Raw genomic sequence first — 16,671 nt, 5'->3', positions numbered from 1 at the left:
TACATCACAGAATTCATCGTGTTATATGAGCCAATATGTAAAGTAGCTGCAGCCATTAGATAAATGTATTGGGGCTAATGATGATAATATTTTCTTTGAAAAATGTGGAAGACTGACATTGAAAAATGCAGATAGTAAAGTGTCAGTGCATCAATATGATGCAACCACAGCAGAGTATTTAGTTACCCTCACCTATGGGAACCTGTATTACCTTGTTGCAAAGTTATATGCTGTTTTCTGATCTTGTTAACATTGTTGATGCCTGTTAATGTGAATTACTGATATTTTTCAGCAAAGTGTCCCGGCCTGATAAACTGGCTGTCCATGTATTCGAAGTGGATGAGGATGTCGACAAAGATGAGGTGAGTTTGTGTCCTACCTGTTTGTCAGAAGATTTTAACAGTGTGAAGCACGATTACTGATTTTAGTTTTTACCCTCCAAGATGCCAAGAAATCACTCAGTAATCAACTAGTTGCAAGGCTAGAACGTAAAACTGAGTTATCCTGTTCCTACACTGTGTTTTTACTCAGGATTATATCAACCTTAACCAGAAAAGACTGCCCGCTGCTAGATGTGTCTTATTCCATTAATCACTTTTGCTTTTCCTGTTTCCTGTGGTTGTTAAAGAGATGAAAGGCAGTTTTGTGTCTAGTAGTTGAATTTAATGGAAAGAATTAAGTGTAATTACGCATTTTCTGGCGCACCATGTCTTTGCTACACAATGAAATTCTCAAGGCCACAGTGCAACATTTGGATCTTTTCACCCACTGCTAAGTCATGTATGACAGAGTGGGTGTGTATTCTTGCACAGATTAAACGAGTGTTTGTTGTCTCTGGAATGGCTTGTGGGCGTGCACAACGAGGACGCTCATTAATCACCTGACAGACTCTCAGATTTGATGGGAGTTTCAAAGAGGATACAAAGCTGTGGCTGATATGAATGTTATCTAACATACTAGAATGTCACGCTGCCGCACAAGATGCATGATGATGATGATGATGATCCTGACCTTTTCTCCTCACGCGATATGTCAAACTGTGCCTCCTGTAGCCAACAAAACGTCCTTTAATGTCAGCTGAGACTCACTGTTTGCATGCAGGAGCTTTAGGGTTTTTAGAAAACAACACTACAAAGTGTCTCTTTTCCCTTTGACCATTTGTTAGTTAATGCGGCTGCGATGCAGGAAAAAGCTGCGACAGGTTGTCACGGGTCAGGGTGTGCTCTGCTCAGCCTCACAGTCAGCTTAACCTCTGACACGACAGGAGAAGCAGGACTTCAACACTACAACACAGCTCATGACAAGATCCAAACTGCTCTTCATTCAACTCTCACCTCTTTCTCTGGCCTCCGTCCATCCACAGACACTACATGTTTGTTTGTTTTTCAAGTAGGGAGGTTGCTTGTGCAGATGAAAAAAAACTCGTCCCCTAAAATCCCCAGAATAATTTTTTTTATATAATTGTGTTTGTGTTGGACCACATCAAACCTTTTTTTGAGTGATTTGGTTCATCATCTCTTTGTCTGACTTTAGTTTTCTGCTGCAGTTATTTGGGTTGCGAGTTGTTGTTTTTACCTCTGCTTGACAAGTCTTCAGTGATTTGTCTGCCTCTCTGGGGACTGGTGAACGTTGTCTAGACATTGAGGAGGAGAAGCAGGCACTGAACCCCTCCAGATGCTTTTCAGATTACTCCACAAGGCACTTTGAATATTCTTAATATTCATGCCAGCACTTTTTAAATCCCCTTTTGCTTTATAAGACTGAGAGAAATAGAAGAAGTGATGCTGGACCAGGATGATGGCATCTTGAAAGGCCATTCACTCTTCTCATCGTGCGAAATTGTTAGGGATACAATTCCCCACTGTAGTCTTTCAAATACGGGAAATGTAACTGCAAATGAAACGTTTTCTGTTCAATGCCGGCCCTGATCTAAACCAGGACACGGCTGCAGTTTGTCCCCATCTTCTCTTCCTTTGTTACTCTCCCAATTGGTTTATTTTCACAGATCGTGATAGCTGGTGGATCATGTCAGCTGCTTAGTCATATGTGAAAGTGTCAGACGATCGGGTCCGTGTGTCATGGATCTGCTGTGAAGACAGAGATATTTATTTGGATTCCCGGGCGCAGTTTGTTTAATGTTCCTCTGTCTGCTTGTTTGGACTGAGACAGACCTACATCATGTTGGGCTCAATGTCGTCTTAAACCACAAGATCAAAGGTTTTCCTGCACAATACGGAAAAGGTTTTGGCAGGCTGCGTTAAAAGCATTGCTCACACAATACTATAGATATATTGGCATGTGTTCTCTCCTTTGAAACAGGTGACATCTTGACATAAGAAATTATTTCCCATGATTTGCTATGTCACTTCTTTTTTTTTTGTTTTTCTTGCAGCGTATACATCATGCGTGTGGTTTATATTGTCTGATCTTGTGTCTTCGTCTCCTGCAGGATACGGCCTCCTTAGGATCCCAAAAAGGCGGGATTACCAAACATGGCTGGCTGTATAAAGGCAACATGAACAGTGCCATCAGCGTCACCATGAGGGTGAGACGGTGGTGGTGGCCGTGTTAAGACATGAAATGATTAGTCAGTTAATCCATTGAATTAAGTTTATTGGCAAATATTTTGATGATAAATTGAGTCTCTTTTCGAGCAAAAATGCCAAACATTTGATTATTCCAATTTCTCATACATGAGGATGTGTTGCTTATCTTTGTCATTACATGATACCAAACAAAATATCTTTGGGTTTTGGGCTGTTTGTCAGAATCAATGTAAAGAGGAAACTTGTAATAGGTAATTTCTTATATTTTACAGACAAGATGATAAATGACTTAATCGAGAAAACAGTTGATAGATTAATCTATCATGAAAATAAGTGTTAGTTGTCATTAGTTCAGAGATTAATAAAACTGTTAAGTGCATCATGTGTTTATTGTGTCAGTTATGTAATAATGATGAACCATTGATGAAACGATGAAAAACATTTACAGAGGCAGAGGTTCATATGTCTGCATGTGACTGAAAGTTGAATATTATTTCTTGTCATTATTTCAGTCGTTCAAGAGGAGGTATTTCCACCTGACACAGCTCGGGGACGGCTCTTACAATTTAAACTTCTACAAGGACGAGAAGATCTCCAAAGAGCCCAAAGGAACCATTTTCTTGGACTCCTGTATGGGTGTTGTTCAGGTACGCTCTAAAATCTTCCTGTCATCTCTTGCACGAAAGCAGTGATTGTTGAGCTGCAATGACCCTGGATGAACCATTACCCACTTTGCCAAACGGGATATCCCTGTTGCCGCTGTGGTAACGCAGGGTGTAGCCAGGTTCCTGGTTGAAATTAAAAAGCCATTAAGCAGGAATAAACTGAGAATATGGACATAGTCACATCCTCTTTACAATTCCTGTCTCTATAAATGTACTTCCCAACATTACAGTCTCAAACATGAGCTATAACGGGCAAAATGTCAACACAAATGCTCTAACAATGATGATGGACTGCTGCTGCAAAGTATCTGTCTTGTCCATTTCCGTGAAACGTGAGCTCCCTCCTCCCCAAGGTCAGGCTTTACTGCTGACTCTCATCTTGTGGGGCGAGGTGAATGCTGAGGTCTCAGTTCCGTGCACTTTACATCGGCCTCACAATCAATGCCACCTGCTAGTGTCTGAATGTAGGCCAAGACTCACCGGGTGCATTATCATCCGTCTATCATCTCAGTGGATGGAAAGAACCCGATTTTACCGATGAGACATCCAGCTGGCACTAATCGGGAGTCACGAAGGTTGAGTGTTTGGAAAGAGCAGCCTGATTTCCTTTCATGTGGCGGAGCAGAGGGGTGCACTTGGTATTTGAATGATGTTTTGAAAGATGCCTTATTAGAGCAGGTCATGGTGTGTGTGCCGTCCACGGAGTTCGCCAAACCTCCACACCACCCAGGTTTTCAACCACAGACTTTCCCTCAGTCACATTCCTCAGTGGTGAAAGAAGTGGAAGCAAGAAATGCAACAAAATACTGACATTTAATCTTTCTTCAGTATTTAAAATCAACAAACCATCATGTTAACCTCATCGATATTGTTATGAATAATATTTTATTTTGTTTTCTTAAAGAATTACAACTAAAGAAATTAGATACACTAATCAAAACGTATTTAAAAAATAGAATTAAAAAGAAGAAAAGAAAAGGAAATGAAAACATACAACAAGAACAAAATAGTGTGTCAAAAATATGTATGCTCTGTGTCGCACGGCAAAACTTAAACTATAATTAATGGGTTTTCCAAAAATTGTAAACCATTACTTGCTTCATTTATGGTTGAATGAAAATACTGTCAGACTGGTACCTATTTGTGCTTGAGACGCACAACTAGAGCTTGACCAATCCTGGTTTCTACGATAACATACTTAAACATTGCTGATGAGAATGTGTTAAATGGACAGTATGTCCCACAGCCAAAAACAGTCAGTTCTCCAGTTTGTTCTGGACAAACTCTGCCTCTGTGACACAACCTCCAAATGACCCCAAAACCAACGTAACAAGCCCATTGGTTACCTCATATGCAATGAGGTAACCCTTAAAATTTAAGTAACTGCAAAGTTCAACCCATAAAAGCATTACATATCTTAAGATTTTTTTTCTTTCCTTGGCTCATGTCGTATTCTTAATGCTTTCATATGAACCCCATTTTACCAGTATGTAAATATGTTAATTAAGGATATGCTCTCAAAATGTGTCATGACTCAGTTGAAAAACATACTATATAACAATCCCTTGTGTGTTAACAAGCTTCATGCTAATTGTGGCTAAAGTCATTCAACAGCATTGCACAACCCCTGATATACCATATGCAGTTGTGTGGGAGTTTTATTTTGTGCTGTTTGACTTAAACTCAACATCTGCAGCTCTTCTCTATATGGGGAGCTGCAGATGTTTAACTCCGCAGATGTACAAGCACGTGGAGTGACATCATTCTGGGCCTCAAGCTGCTCCTGTGCTTTATTAAGATGCCAACATATGCTCAAATGTACAGGGCATTGTCACGTTTTAATTAAGTGACCAGAAGTCCCAGGAGGTTAACATGGATCAAAAAGGGCTTAAAAATGTAAATTGGCCTATTATTCAATCTCCCTTATTTACTCTTCACTACTCAGTCACTGTTCGAAGTAAGAATAACAGTACTGCAGTATTAAAAAATAATTTTGAGTGGATTGTCCACTAATTTCCCTGAGGGTGTGTGTGTTGTGTTGTTTGGGAAATTGAGAACGGACCTCCCACCTATCAGATGACTAAGTCTCTTCATCAAAACTTCTATTTTATTTCTGTCCTAAACACCCGTCTCCATGTTTACTCAGCCAGCCTGCAGATAATCACCCCCCCACCCCTCCTTCACTCCCACTCTGCTGTTTCAACACTACAGGCAAGCCACAGTGATAACCACAGCAGAACAATCTACTCACTGACAGTAATGACATGGCTTCCCTGTTCCACTAAAGAAATACTGTTTATTTACGTTATTAAAATTTACAGGCAGAGTTGAAGCAGCAGCTGCGTGTCATGAAGCTGCAGCTGAATCAGCACTTCCAGGTTCTGACTGGGCTGAAATAATGAACGAGTCCAAACGGGACAAGCACATCGCGCTTCCTTGCTGTTTGGAGGTCGTAGTTCACCTCTGCAGATCCCGCACATTTTCTGTTGACTTCACTCAGCAGCTCCAATTCACTTTAGAAAGTCTCTGCTGTGGTCCCGGCAGAGCTGGAAGCTTTGTCACACAGATGGAAATACTCTGTCCCTCCCTTACTCACTTTGTCCATTTGCTTTCTGTGGCAGTTAAATTAAATCTGTTTAACTTCCCACCTCTTCCCAAAACAGTGACTCACATTCTCGTAGATTGCATCTGCTAAACAGATTCATTTTTAGGCCCGTGTTTTATAATTGAATATTGATTTTGCACATGCACCTAAGTTTTTATTCCTCTGCGCCGGTATAAACGTTCACTCGGACTCAAGGTTGAACTGATTAGATTTTGGTGTTCAAAGGTCAAAGTTACTGTGACCGCACAACAGGCATTATGGCCATAATTCCATAACTAAGAATCCATATGCTAATTATGACAAAATTTGACATAAATATATAATAGGATAAAGTGATGAAGAGATGACATTTTATATCCAAAAGGTCAAAGGTCACCTTCACTGTGATGTCATAATGTTCTGCAAATACACTTTTCTGGCCTTGCTCTAACTTAGGAACAGAAGAGCAGGTTGTGACCATTTTTCACATTTGATCTTTTACTGAACTAATGACTCTAATGAAGCAAGCTAGTTGAAGCATCCACATTTTGTAATTTGCAGCGACATCCATATTTGAAGCATCATCTCCTTTTATGGCTAACACATAATAGGAATTTGAATGTGCAAATCTATTTTATTTTTATATCACTATATCAAATCAAAATATTTGCCTCAAGGTGCATCACAATCTGTACAGCTGACAGTTCTACCTGACTGGTGGATGGTGGCATATAACCGCGAGACAGGGATTCTATTTGCAGGCTCAAACAGCAAAATATAAAGACACAGGGATGAGGGAAGAGTAAAAGTGAAGTGAAGCAAGTTATGATTCAAATCAAAAACCATTTACTGTCTTCTGGAGAGCTGGCAGTGGTTCAGTGTTAGCTTTGGAGAGAGAGATAAAACATTCCTTTTGCCCTGCCATTTCCACAGTCGGGTTTCTGATTCTTACATTCTTACAACTAAACCTCAGTCAGTCAATATTTCAATATCAGGTTCACCACACTTGGCAAATAATCGTAAACACGGATCTCCCACTTTTTCATAAAAAGTCTCTGTTCTAACTTTTTGTTTTGTTTTTTGTTGATCTTCTTCTTCTCTAATCCCTTCATGTGTTGTCTGTGCAGAACAACAAGGTTCGGAGGTTTGCTTTCGAGCTGAAGATGCAAGATAAGAGCACCTACCTGCTGGCTGCAGACGGTGAAGGAGAGATGGAAGACTGGATCAACACGCTCAACAAGATCTTGCACAGCAGCTTTGAGATTGCCATGCAAGAAAAGAGGAACGGAGACATTCATGATGGTGTGTGAGTTTGTCTGTCTGTCCCTATTTTTCTAGCACCTAAAGGATATTCTAATATGAAATGGAATATTATTTTGATTTAATCCTGTCAAAATATTATTCCATCTTTTGTTTTGATTTGAAATGATTTATGTTTCCTGTAAAAAAAATATCCATGATTTCATGAATAAATCATCGGCAGCCTGAAATATGTCAGATCAAAGCAGCTTTTATACAGTCACACTGGCCAAATTATAAGAATAATACAAGTGTTATGTCATGTAAATATTATATAAGAACAATAAGTGTTTGACTCCTTTAAAGTTACCTGCAAAGGTCCAGACAGCATCATCTATACTGCACTTTTTAAAATTCTATAAATATTGTAAAAAATATAGTATATAGTATATTAATATATAAATAGTATTCTTGTCTGATTTCAAACTGCATATCTCTGTGTTATTGGACTCTTGGTTGGACAAAACAAGATATTTGAAGACATCAACATGAGCTTTGGAAAGTTTTTATGGATTTCTTTCACTATTGACTGACATTTTATACCCCAAACGATTAATGGAGAAAAAAGTCGACGGAATAATTGATCATGGAAATACCACTTTGTTGCAGCCTTAAGAGTTTGATAAACCTTTAATATACCAGCATATAACTTTAGCCTGAATATGTAAGATATAAAGTATTTAATAATATATGTGATGATAGAAGCAACAGTGGTGCTATTATGTAAGCTAAACTCCTAAGATGAAGAATATCCTCACTTATTATATCCATAATAATAATTAACCACACTCCAAGATCCAGTAAATCCACTCGTAGTTATCAGTCTATTTATTCTGGGATACTCTATGCACCTGAGGATGTTTTTAATGAGACATTGCTCATTCACAGCAACATCAACTCACAGTGCTCTCTTACTTCTTCCTGTCTGTCTTCGTGTCGTCTGTGGTGATGTGATACTGGACCACCCAGGCTTTTAATACTCACCTCCTGTCTCATAGGAGGCTTAGCTTTGGAAGAAAGAGGCTGAATGCCTCTGTACAAAATGCTCCACTAATCTCCCTAACTCCTGAGCTTTTATTAATCACACTGTGCATGAGAAAAAAAAACAATTCTGCTTGAGGAGATCTTAAAATATGCAACTGAGACCTGCAGTATCTCCCTCTCAATCCTGACTGATTCCTGGACACTTGAATTGGTGTTTACTGAACTTTCACATGTCAGTAAGTGATTCAGGAGGTTTTACAACACAAGGTGGTTTAGTTTATCCTGTACATCTCGGGTCCAACGATTTTCTTGTGTTTTCTTTTAGATGATGATCTTGGAAAGTCAGACAGTTCCACTGGCAGTATGGACAGCTTTCAGGTAGGTCCGACTTTCTCCGCCGGATGCTCATCATGGTATATTGTCGCATAGAGTTGAACCACTAAATCTCTCTGCCTTATTGAGGCTGTGAGGAAGACAGCCTCTTGGCCACAAACATGTGGCTTGAATTTGGGTTTAAGAGTTTTTGTAGATCTGACCTGACATTAAACACAGACCTCTTGTCATGTGACTTACTAAAACTAATTAAAACTCAATAACTTCTATAGTGTGTTATTTCCCTCCAAAAACCAACGATGCAAATTAAACATCTGGCCTCTAAACATGCATCCAACAACATCCAGGGAAAGATGAAAAAGCTGACACTTGATTTGACAAAATGACACCTGCGTCAAGAGTTGAAATGAAATGAAATGAGGATAGAAACTGATAGATAGAATCTGTGTTTCTTAAACCTTTTACCAACTGATGACTTCCAGGCTGCAGAAGTTCTTGTTTTTTTCTCCAAATGGATATTTAATGTTATAATGTTGAAGCTCTTAGCACAGAGTGGTACGCAATAGTAAAGCCATATGTGCATGGAAACTGGTGGTAACAGTTAGCTGAAAAACAGCTTGACAGGTTACAGTGCGCAGAAGTGTATGCTGGTACCACCTGACTCTCACCACTGAGCCAGTAAAATATGAAGCTTTATTTCCAGATGGGCGTAAAAGACAAAAAAAAAATGTCCTAATGATAAAACCAACTGAGTGTAAATCTCTCAGACGGTGCTTCTGGCATTTCAGACTTTCAGTTTTTTTTTTTTATTATTTAAATCGATTTAGGAAATACCTTTCTTTTCCTCAGAGCACAAGAGATATAGAGTCTAGGATGAGGAACGAGACCAGATTGAAGCTGTTCACCCTGGACCCTGACACACAGGTAATTAATGTAAAGGACGTTTAAGTTCACTTATTCCCAGCCGGTCCACTCTAACACTCCATGAGGAAATGTGATACTATTGTCCTGTCTTTTAGAAACTAGATTTCTCAGGAATAGAACCGGATGTGAAGCAGTTTGAGGAGAAGTTTGGCAAACGTGTTCTGGTGAACTGCAACGACCTCTCATTCAATCTGCAAAGCTGTGTGGCCGAGAACGAAGAGGGACCGACAACAAACGTAAGACTGATCTTCCTCTGGCCACAATAGGCCCTGAATAACAGAAATATCATTAGCTGCCTGACTAAAGACGGATGAGATGGTTTGTTATAGCAGACCGGATGGACTCATTATTTGAGCTTCCTGTTGGCGTAGCAACCGGGCTACAGACTCAGTAATGGTGAACAATCTGTATAATGGAGTCCGATGATCTGCTGTGCATCCCAGCAGAAACTGTCTATTACAGACTGAACATGCTCTGTCTCCACAGAGACACTGACATGACACACACACGCACACACACACACACACACACACACACGCAGAGCAGATACTGTGAAGTGTGTTCACCCAGCTCCCTCCACCAACATTTAATTGAAATAGCTACAACTATGCAGAAGACAGGAGTGCACCAATCCAACCTTTTCTCTTCCAATAGTGATTCTGATAAGTCGAGTGATTCAATACAAGTGCTCTCTTTTTCCCATATTTAAAATCTGTATACCTCGCCGGGGTTATATTTATGTAAGGGAACATGACGACAGATCCAGTGTATCCGATCAGTGCAGTACATCTGTTGTGCAGCTATTAAAGCTGTCATTAAAGTGGGCTTTTACTTTTCCCAAATCCCAAAAGTAGTTGTCATGCAGTAGCTATATAGTTAGCAGCTAATGCTAAGAGTAACCAACATTACACTACTTTAAGGTATTCTGATGGAGTCTGGTTGATAAAATGCGATGTGAAAAAATGCACAAGTCTAAAAAATCATCAGCATCATCTGTCTAATACAGAGTTATTCCCGTGTTTCTTCTGCAGGTGGAGCCCTTCTATGTCACTCTCTCGCTGTTTGATATCCAGAATGGGAGGAAGATCTCTTCTGACTTCCACGTGGACTTAAACCACCCGTCTGTACGGGGCATGGTGCCCAATAACAACAGTCATTATATGAACGGGGGAGGGGACGCTCACGCTGAGGGGCAACGCTTGGTCCATGGGCTGCCAGAAGCAGCCATGCAGTATCCCAAACTGGTGAATAATGTTAAAATAAACAAAGAGCAGCTCAACAAAAGCACTACCTAAACATGTCTTTGGTGTCATGTTCAAATAATACTAATACATATTTAAATTTGTTTCAACACACCCATCGTCTCCACAGGGAGTGTTCTCGGTAACATGCCCTCACCCTGATATCTTCGTGGTGGCTCGCATAGAGAAGGTGCTTCAAGGGGGAATCAACCACTGTGCCGAGCCGTACATGAAGAGTTCAGACTCCACCAAGGTACTGACCGACCTATGAACTTTCATCGCTAGCCATCTCACGCGGCAGTGTGTTAGACCAAACTCAGCAGATTCCACCAGATTACTCCACATTATACACAGATAATCATCCTTGTTTTTAAGTGCTGACCAACTGCACAGACGCTCAACACAAGCATTGACTTTGGCTGTAGAAATGTGGTTGTGCACCCTGAAGGGACTGGGGTAATGTGATTCAGGCAATGAAAAAAATGTGAAATGTGTTGTGTGTATGTGTGTGTGTACAAGCACTTTGGTTGAATAGTGTGTTGGGGTATCTGTATGTCAGTTTTCAGGAGTGTGTGTGTGTTTGTGTGTGTTTGTGTGTCTGTGTTGAGACTGGCAGCATGCTGAATACTCATTGTTACAGTGCTATAAGTAATGAGACCCAGTGTGTGTGTGTGTGTGTCTGCGCTGAAGCTAAAATAACAGTGTTTTCCACCAGGTGGCACAGAAGGTCCTGAAAAATGCCAAACTGGCATGTAGCCGGTTAGGCCAGTACAGGATGCCTTTTGCCTGGGCAGCAAGGTACTTTATCTCTTTTAACAAATGAGATTTTTATGTTTGTGTTCTGTCAGTTAGACACACAACTGTACATGGAGCAGTTTTTAAACAAAAATCCTATTTCACATTTCATAATTTCACACAATTAAACCCAGTTAGAGAGAGATTGAAGAAACAAGCAATGGCTGAGAATGAAATAATAACATTTCTTTGTGTCCTCTCCCAATAATAATAGTTGGCATTATGCTATGATGAACACTCATCACAATTCATTGCTCTTCCATTTTGTGCATACAATCCAAAGACAAAATCAAAACTAACTGAGTTAACAATAAAGATTTATTAAATAAAATTTGGTAACTTCAGTTCTCAGTGTAACTCTTTTCAATAACATTATCTCATTTGTTAGCAATTTTGATAATCAATTTCAATGTCAAATGCCTGACATTCAGCTTTCTCTGTTGTTTATCTGGACACTGAATATATTTTTATCAAGCAATTTGAAGATGTCTCCTTGGGCTCTGGAAAATTGTGATGGGTGTTTTTGAATATTGGATAGATATGTTACATCTTATACATTAAACAATAAATCATCATCAACAACAAAAATGAATAGGTTAATCAGTTATGGAAATAATTGTTTGTTGCAGCCTCAGACTGTAAATATTCTTTCTTTGTCCAATGAAAAAATAATCTTCCGACAACTCATTTAAATGGGGGTGTAGGTGTGTGCAGGACGAGAGAAATGTTCCTGACTCCTCTTTTTCTTTCTTGCAGGCCTTTGTTCAAAGACGCTTCAGGGACGCTTGACAAAAGTGCTCGCTTCTCAGCTCTGTACAGACAGGACAGCAACAAGCTGTCTAACGATGATATGCTCAAACTGCTGGCTGATTTCAGGAAGTTAGTAATGTTTCTATGAGTGCTCTCTTTTATAAATACTTCGAATAGACTTGCAGATGTTCTGGAAAATATGTTCCTATAGGTTGTACTTTGGAAAATGCTGGTCAGTTTTGAAAATAAGATGTTTGCTCACATCTGTGAATGTGGTCATATAAAATGTGTTCATGTCTAGGCTGCCTGCCTGCTTCTTATTCTGTCTTTGGTAGATGATAGCAAAAGGCTTAACTGGAGTTTATTTTCCTTTCCGCAGGCCAGAGAAGATGGCCAAGCTGCCTGTAATCCTAGGAAACCTTGATGTTACCATTGACAGTGTAGCCCCTGACTTGACAAGTAAGCCCACTACACTCACTCCATGCAGCCAGCGCGAGAGATGAAAGCTGCTTCTGTTCAGACAAGATTGGCCACGTTGTCTGCAGGCGGTTTATTTGGTCTCCTTCCCTCCTGCTTCTGTGTATAGATTGTGTTACCTCATCCTACATTCCTGTGAAGCAGTTTGATGTCAGCGAGAAGACCAACATCTTCTTCGAAGTGGAGGAGTTTGTGCCGTGCATAGCCAAATGTTCTCAGCCTTTCACCATCTACAACAATCACCTCTACGTCTACCCAAAGCACTTGAAGTATGACAGCCAAAAGTCATTTGCAAAGGTACCACAAACTTTCACAGTGAAATTGTGGACACTTCTCTTCTGCTCTGAGGCGACAGCACTTTTTCTTTGTTAGTAGTGAGGCTAACTGGGCCAACTTTGCTCGCTGTGTCTGTCCTCAGGCTCGAAACATAGCTGTCTGCATCGAGTTCAAGGACTCAGATGAAGAAGAGGCTGTTTCACTGAAGGTAAACTCATGTGTGTCCTGGAAGTGCTCTGAAAATCCCCAAAGGATAACCCCACCCGTCACAGGAAATAAACAACTATTGTTATTCCACAGTGCATCTACGGCCGACCTGGAGGACCCTTGTTTACCAAAAATGCCTTTGCTGCAGTATTACATCACCAGCACAGCCCTGAATTTTATGATGAGGTAAAACACCCTGTGCCAGATGTCTTTAGAAAGCCTCAGTGGTGCCTGCCATGCACGTTAAGCAGAATCGCATGTATTGAATTGGTCGATAAAATGAGTTTAGCCTATGTTTATTTGTGCCTTTATCCATTAGTTCAAGATTGAGCTGCCAACCCAGCTCCATGAGAAACACCATCTGCTCTTCACCTTCTACCACGTCAGCTGTGACAGCAACAGCAAGGCCAGCACCAAAAAGAGAGACATGGTTGAGACACAAGGTAAAACACACTGCTGCTGCACATACACAAGAGGTATCTCTCCGTGTGTTATCGATATCACTGGCCCAAAGTGTCAGACTGCTAGCGGACTGACTATCCCTCTCCTCTGTCTCTGCTCTCAGTGGGATACGCCTGGCTCCCCTTGCTGAAGGACGGCCGGGTGATTATGAGTGAGAATCAGATCCCCGTGGCTTCCAACCTGCCTGCTGGATACCTCAGCTGTCAGGAGGGCGCGAGCAAGGTACAGTGCATCCCCAAGTTGGTGAACAGTGACAGCTTGGCCTCATCTACTCAGAGTTCAAGTGTTGAATCTTTCTATAGTACAGTACATTTGTGAATAAAGGAGTAAAAAACAAACACATGCCACAACCCACAATATAATAATAATAAGATAATAAATATTCTGTAGAGATGATGCCATATATAAAGTGCGTACTGTATTGCTGACCTGTATTTTCTTACAGCATTCCAGTCCTGAAGTCAAATGGGTGGATGGAGGCAAGCCTTTATTCAAGGTCTCCTCTCACCTTGTGTCCACTGTCTACACTCAGGTTAGTTTTTGTTTTTTTAGCTGAATCTAAGTGTCTTAAAGACTATAGCCTATGAACCCATCCCATTCCGTATCCGTTACCACCAAGCTTCATAGAATAGCCTCCTGTATTCTGACATTTTTTTGTGTGTGTCTAATTTCACATTTCAGGATCAGCATTTGCACAATTTCTTTCATCACTGTCAGAGCATGGCATCCTCAGCCCAGGCATCAGGTGGAGAACTGGTCAAATACCTGAAGGTAAAGCAACAAGGATTTTTTTAGGATACATATACTGCTATAGTAAGCTAGAATTTCTGATGTGCTTATATACATGCTCATACATGTTATACAACTATTTTGTCTATTAGTTTTCATGGTTTTGAATTTCCATAACATTTTTATGGGATTTATATACATTTGCTTGACATTGTTGATTTCAAACAGAATATGTAGTTTTTTTTATTGTCAAGTAAAAGCAGTGCATGCTGGATGGAAACATTGAACACTTATATTTAAAACACAATCCACAATGTTGACATACAGTCTACATTTCAGTGTTGGTATAGCATGTATAACTCAGTGTGCATGTTCTTCAAGGGTGCATGAAAAGAGAATTGGGATTTAAGTCTTAACAGAATTGAATACTTTTTGGAGTAACTGAAGGGAAATGTCAGGAATGTTTTCACACTTCAACTTCTCTGTATTAACTTGTATTGCCAGCTAAACATAGCTCATCCTCACAGTCACACTCGGTTGATACTGAATCACAGGGAGATTACTGTTCTTCTTTGTGCTGTAGCTTGCCAGCAGCACATTCCTCTGGATAGTATGTGCGGAGCTCTTTCCATTGTTACTGATACAGAATTTATCTTTATCTTTACCTGTAAAGATTAAGCCGATACCACTAAATCTGTCTACTCGTTGTTGCTGGTGTGGTTCCTTCTCCAGTTTTTTGCTGTGGCACCAGTAGCTCAGTTATTACTTTTTCCATTCCACACTCTCATATTCTAGTCCATGGGAATCTGAGTTCACTGCTCCCCTGGTGGACATTGACATGGAAAGCAACACTTGGTGCAATGTATCTCTTGGGTTCTAATGTAAACACAACAGTGAACATGGACAATAGCTAGAGGGTCAAACAGAAGGTCAACTGTGCTGACTGGAAGCTTGCCAAATGACTTTGGCAGGGCTTGTGTTAGTTTCCTGTGCACAGGCAGTGATGCACGAGTACCTACTGTCTGCCATGTTCCAGGCACTGGAGCATACAGTGTGGGTGATTAGCACAATGTGTTCACTTGTGTCCTCCTGTTGTTGTTGTTATTTGATGAGTTTCCTCACGTTGTATTAGCCCTCTGTTCTCAGCAACATTACCATTTTCCACATTTCTCCTCCTCACTGTACATTAAGAACTACGTGATTGAACTCTTCATAAACATATTGTATTTCTGTCACGTTGTAACATTAGAGTCTGCACGCCATGGAGAGTCATGTGATGATCAAGTTCCTGCCCACCACCCTGAATCAGCTGTTTAGGGTGCTTACCAGTGCCACCCAAGAGGACGTGGCAGTCAATGTCACCAGGCAAGTGTCCCTGAAACCTTCACTGTTTCAAATTCAAGTAAATTATTGTAAAGTATGATTTAAAAAACTGACAACAAATTGGAAGTATCACTTTGTCACAATTTATGTACAGACAAAAAAACTGTAAAAAAGCTGCCTCTGATGTGAAAATCATTTATTTTCAAAGATTGTTTCCATAATGTCCAGTTATACAACACATCTGTCAATCAGATATTCTGGTGTGCAAGAACTTGTTGTAATTATCTTAACATGGAATAAAACATAGATAATGTTGTGAGTGCAGAATCTGTGTCAAAAACTGTGAACAAACAAGTCCATTCAGAACCCTCTCCTCACTCATGCTTCCCTTTGCTGTCGTTTCCTTTTAGAGTCATGATTCACATTGTTGCTCAGTGCCATGAGGAGGGGTTGGAACACTACCTGAGATCATATGTGAAGGTAGAAATGTCACGCTACATGTCACAACTCACAATCGATATTTTTTTTGTTCGCGCTGGAGGATTTACACATTTCTGGCTGTGCTGTGTCCGATACAGTTTGTATTCAAGACTGAGCCATACACGTCCTCCACCACCCGGACAGTGCACGAGGAGCTGGCTAAAGCCATGACTGCTATCCTGAAGCCTTCCACCGACTTCCTCACGAGTAACAAGTTGCTCAAGGTAACATATTTGTCGTTTTTTTGAAGGATTACACAGTGTGTAATTATAATTGACATGAATTTGCTCTTTACTGTTCTGTGATTGGTGTTCGTCTGCCTTGCAGTACTCCTGGTTTTTCTTTGAAGCCTTAGTCAAGTCCATGGCTCAGTATTTGATTGAGAGCTGTAAAGTGAAGGTAAGTCTGCCGCAACATGTGCATTTGACTCAGAGGTGTCTGCTCGTGTCTGCCTTATTACAGCCTAGGTTCTTTACAACATGCCAAGTCTTGTGGACAGCTGCAGCACCACAGTCAAAGTATTATGTATCCACAGTCTGCCCCACAGTGCTGTGCAGTTTAATTGGCTGCATTTGTTCATACCCCATAAGAAACCA

At 40.4% G+C, this 16,671-nt stretch overlaps 1 protein-coding gene across 1 annotated transcript in view; it reads left to right on the top strand.

Annotated features, from left to right (window-relative positions):
• Positions 1–292: 292 nt before the first annotated feature.
• LOC111648900 (dedicator of cytokinesis protein 9) overlaps positions 293–16,671 on the top strand; it is a gene marked incomplete at its 5' end in the record, with an annotated part of 35,235 nt that continues 18,856 nt past the window's right edge. Inside the window, 23 exons of the mRNA XM_087171534.1 lie at positions 293–362; positions 2,450–2,545; positions 3,059–3,193; positions 6,923–7,097; positions 8,404–8,456; positions 9,261–9,335; positions 9,431–9,571; positions 10,367–10,579; positions 10,707–10,829; positions 11,292–11,374; positions 12,128–12,250; positions 12,501–12,580; positions 12,708–12,895; positions 13,017–13,082; positions 13,175–13,267; positions 13,401–13,524; positions 13,647–13,765; positions 13,989–14,075; positions 14,225–14,314; positions 15,522–15,637; positions 16,006–16,075; positions 16,174–16,299; positions 16,403–16,474. Of these exons, the coding sequence (XP_087027660.1) occupies positions 293–362; positions 2,450–2,545; positions 3,059–3,193; positions 6,923–7,097; positions 8,404–8,456; positions 9,261–9,335; positions 9,431–9,571; positions 10,367–10,579; positions 10,707–10,829; positions 11,292–11,374; positions 12,128–12,250; positions 12,501–12,580; positions 12,708–12,895; positions 13,017–13,082; positions 13,175–13,267; positions 13,401–13,524; positions 13,647–13,765; positions 13,989–14,075; positions 14,225–14,314; positions 15,522–15,637; positions 16,006–16,075; positions 16,174–16,299; positions 16,403–16,474 (2,518 nt within the window). The remainder of the gene's footprint in view (positions 363–2,449; positions 2,546–3,058; positions 3,194–6,922; positions 7,098–8,403; positions 8,457–9,260; positions 9,336–9,430; positions 9,572–10,366; positions 10,580–10,706; positions 10,830–11,291; positions 11,375–12,127; positions 12,251–12,500; positions 12,581–12,707; positions 12,896–13,016; positions 13,083–13,174; positions 13,268–13,400; positions 13,525–13,646; positions 13,766–13,988; positions 14,076–14,224; positions 14,315–15,521; positions 15,638–16,005; positions 16,076–16,173; positions 16,300–16,402; positions 16,475–16,671) is intronic.

This window comes from Seriola lalandi, unplaced genomic scaffold (genome assembly GCF_002814215.2).
Source record: "Seriola lalandi dorsalis isolate HSWRI2012SDOR001 ecotype SW California unplaced genomic scaffold, Sedor1 jcf7180002049685, whole genome shotgun sequence".
Lineage (NCBI taxonomy): Eukaryota > Metazoa > Chordata > Actinopteri > Carangiformes > Carangidae > Seriola > Seriola lalandi.
This window is presented reverse-complemented; position numbering and strand designations above follow the sequence as displayed.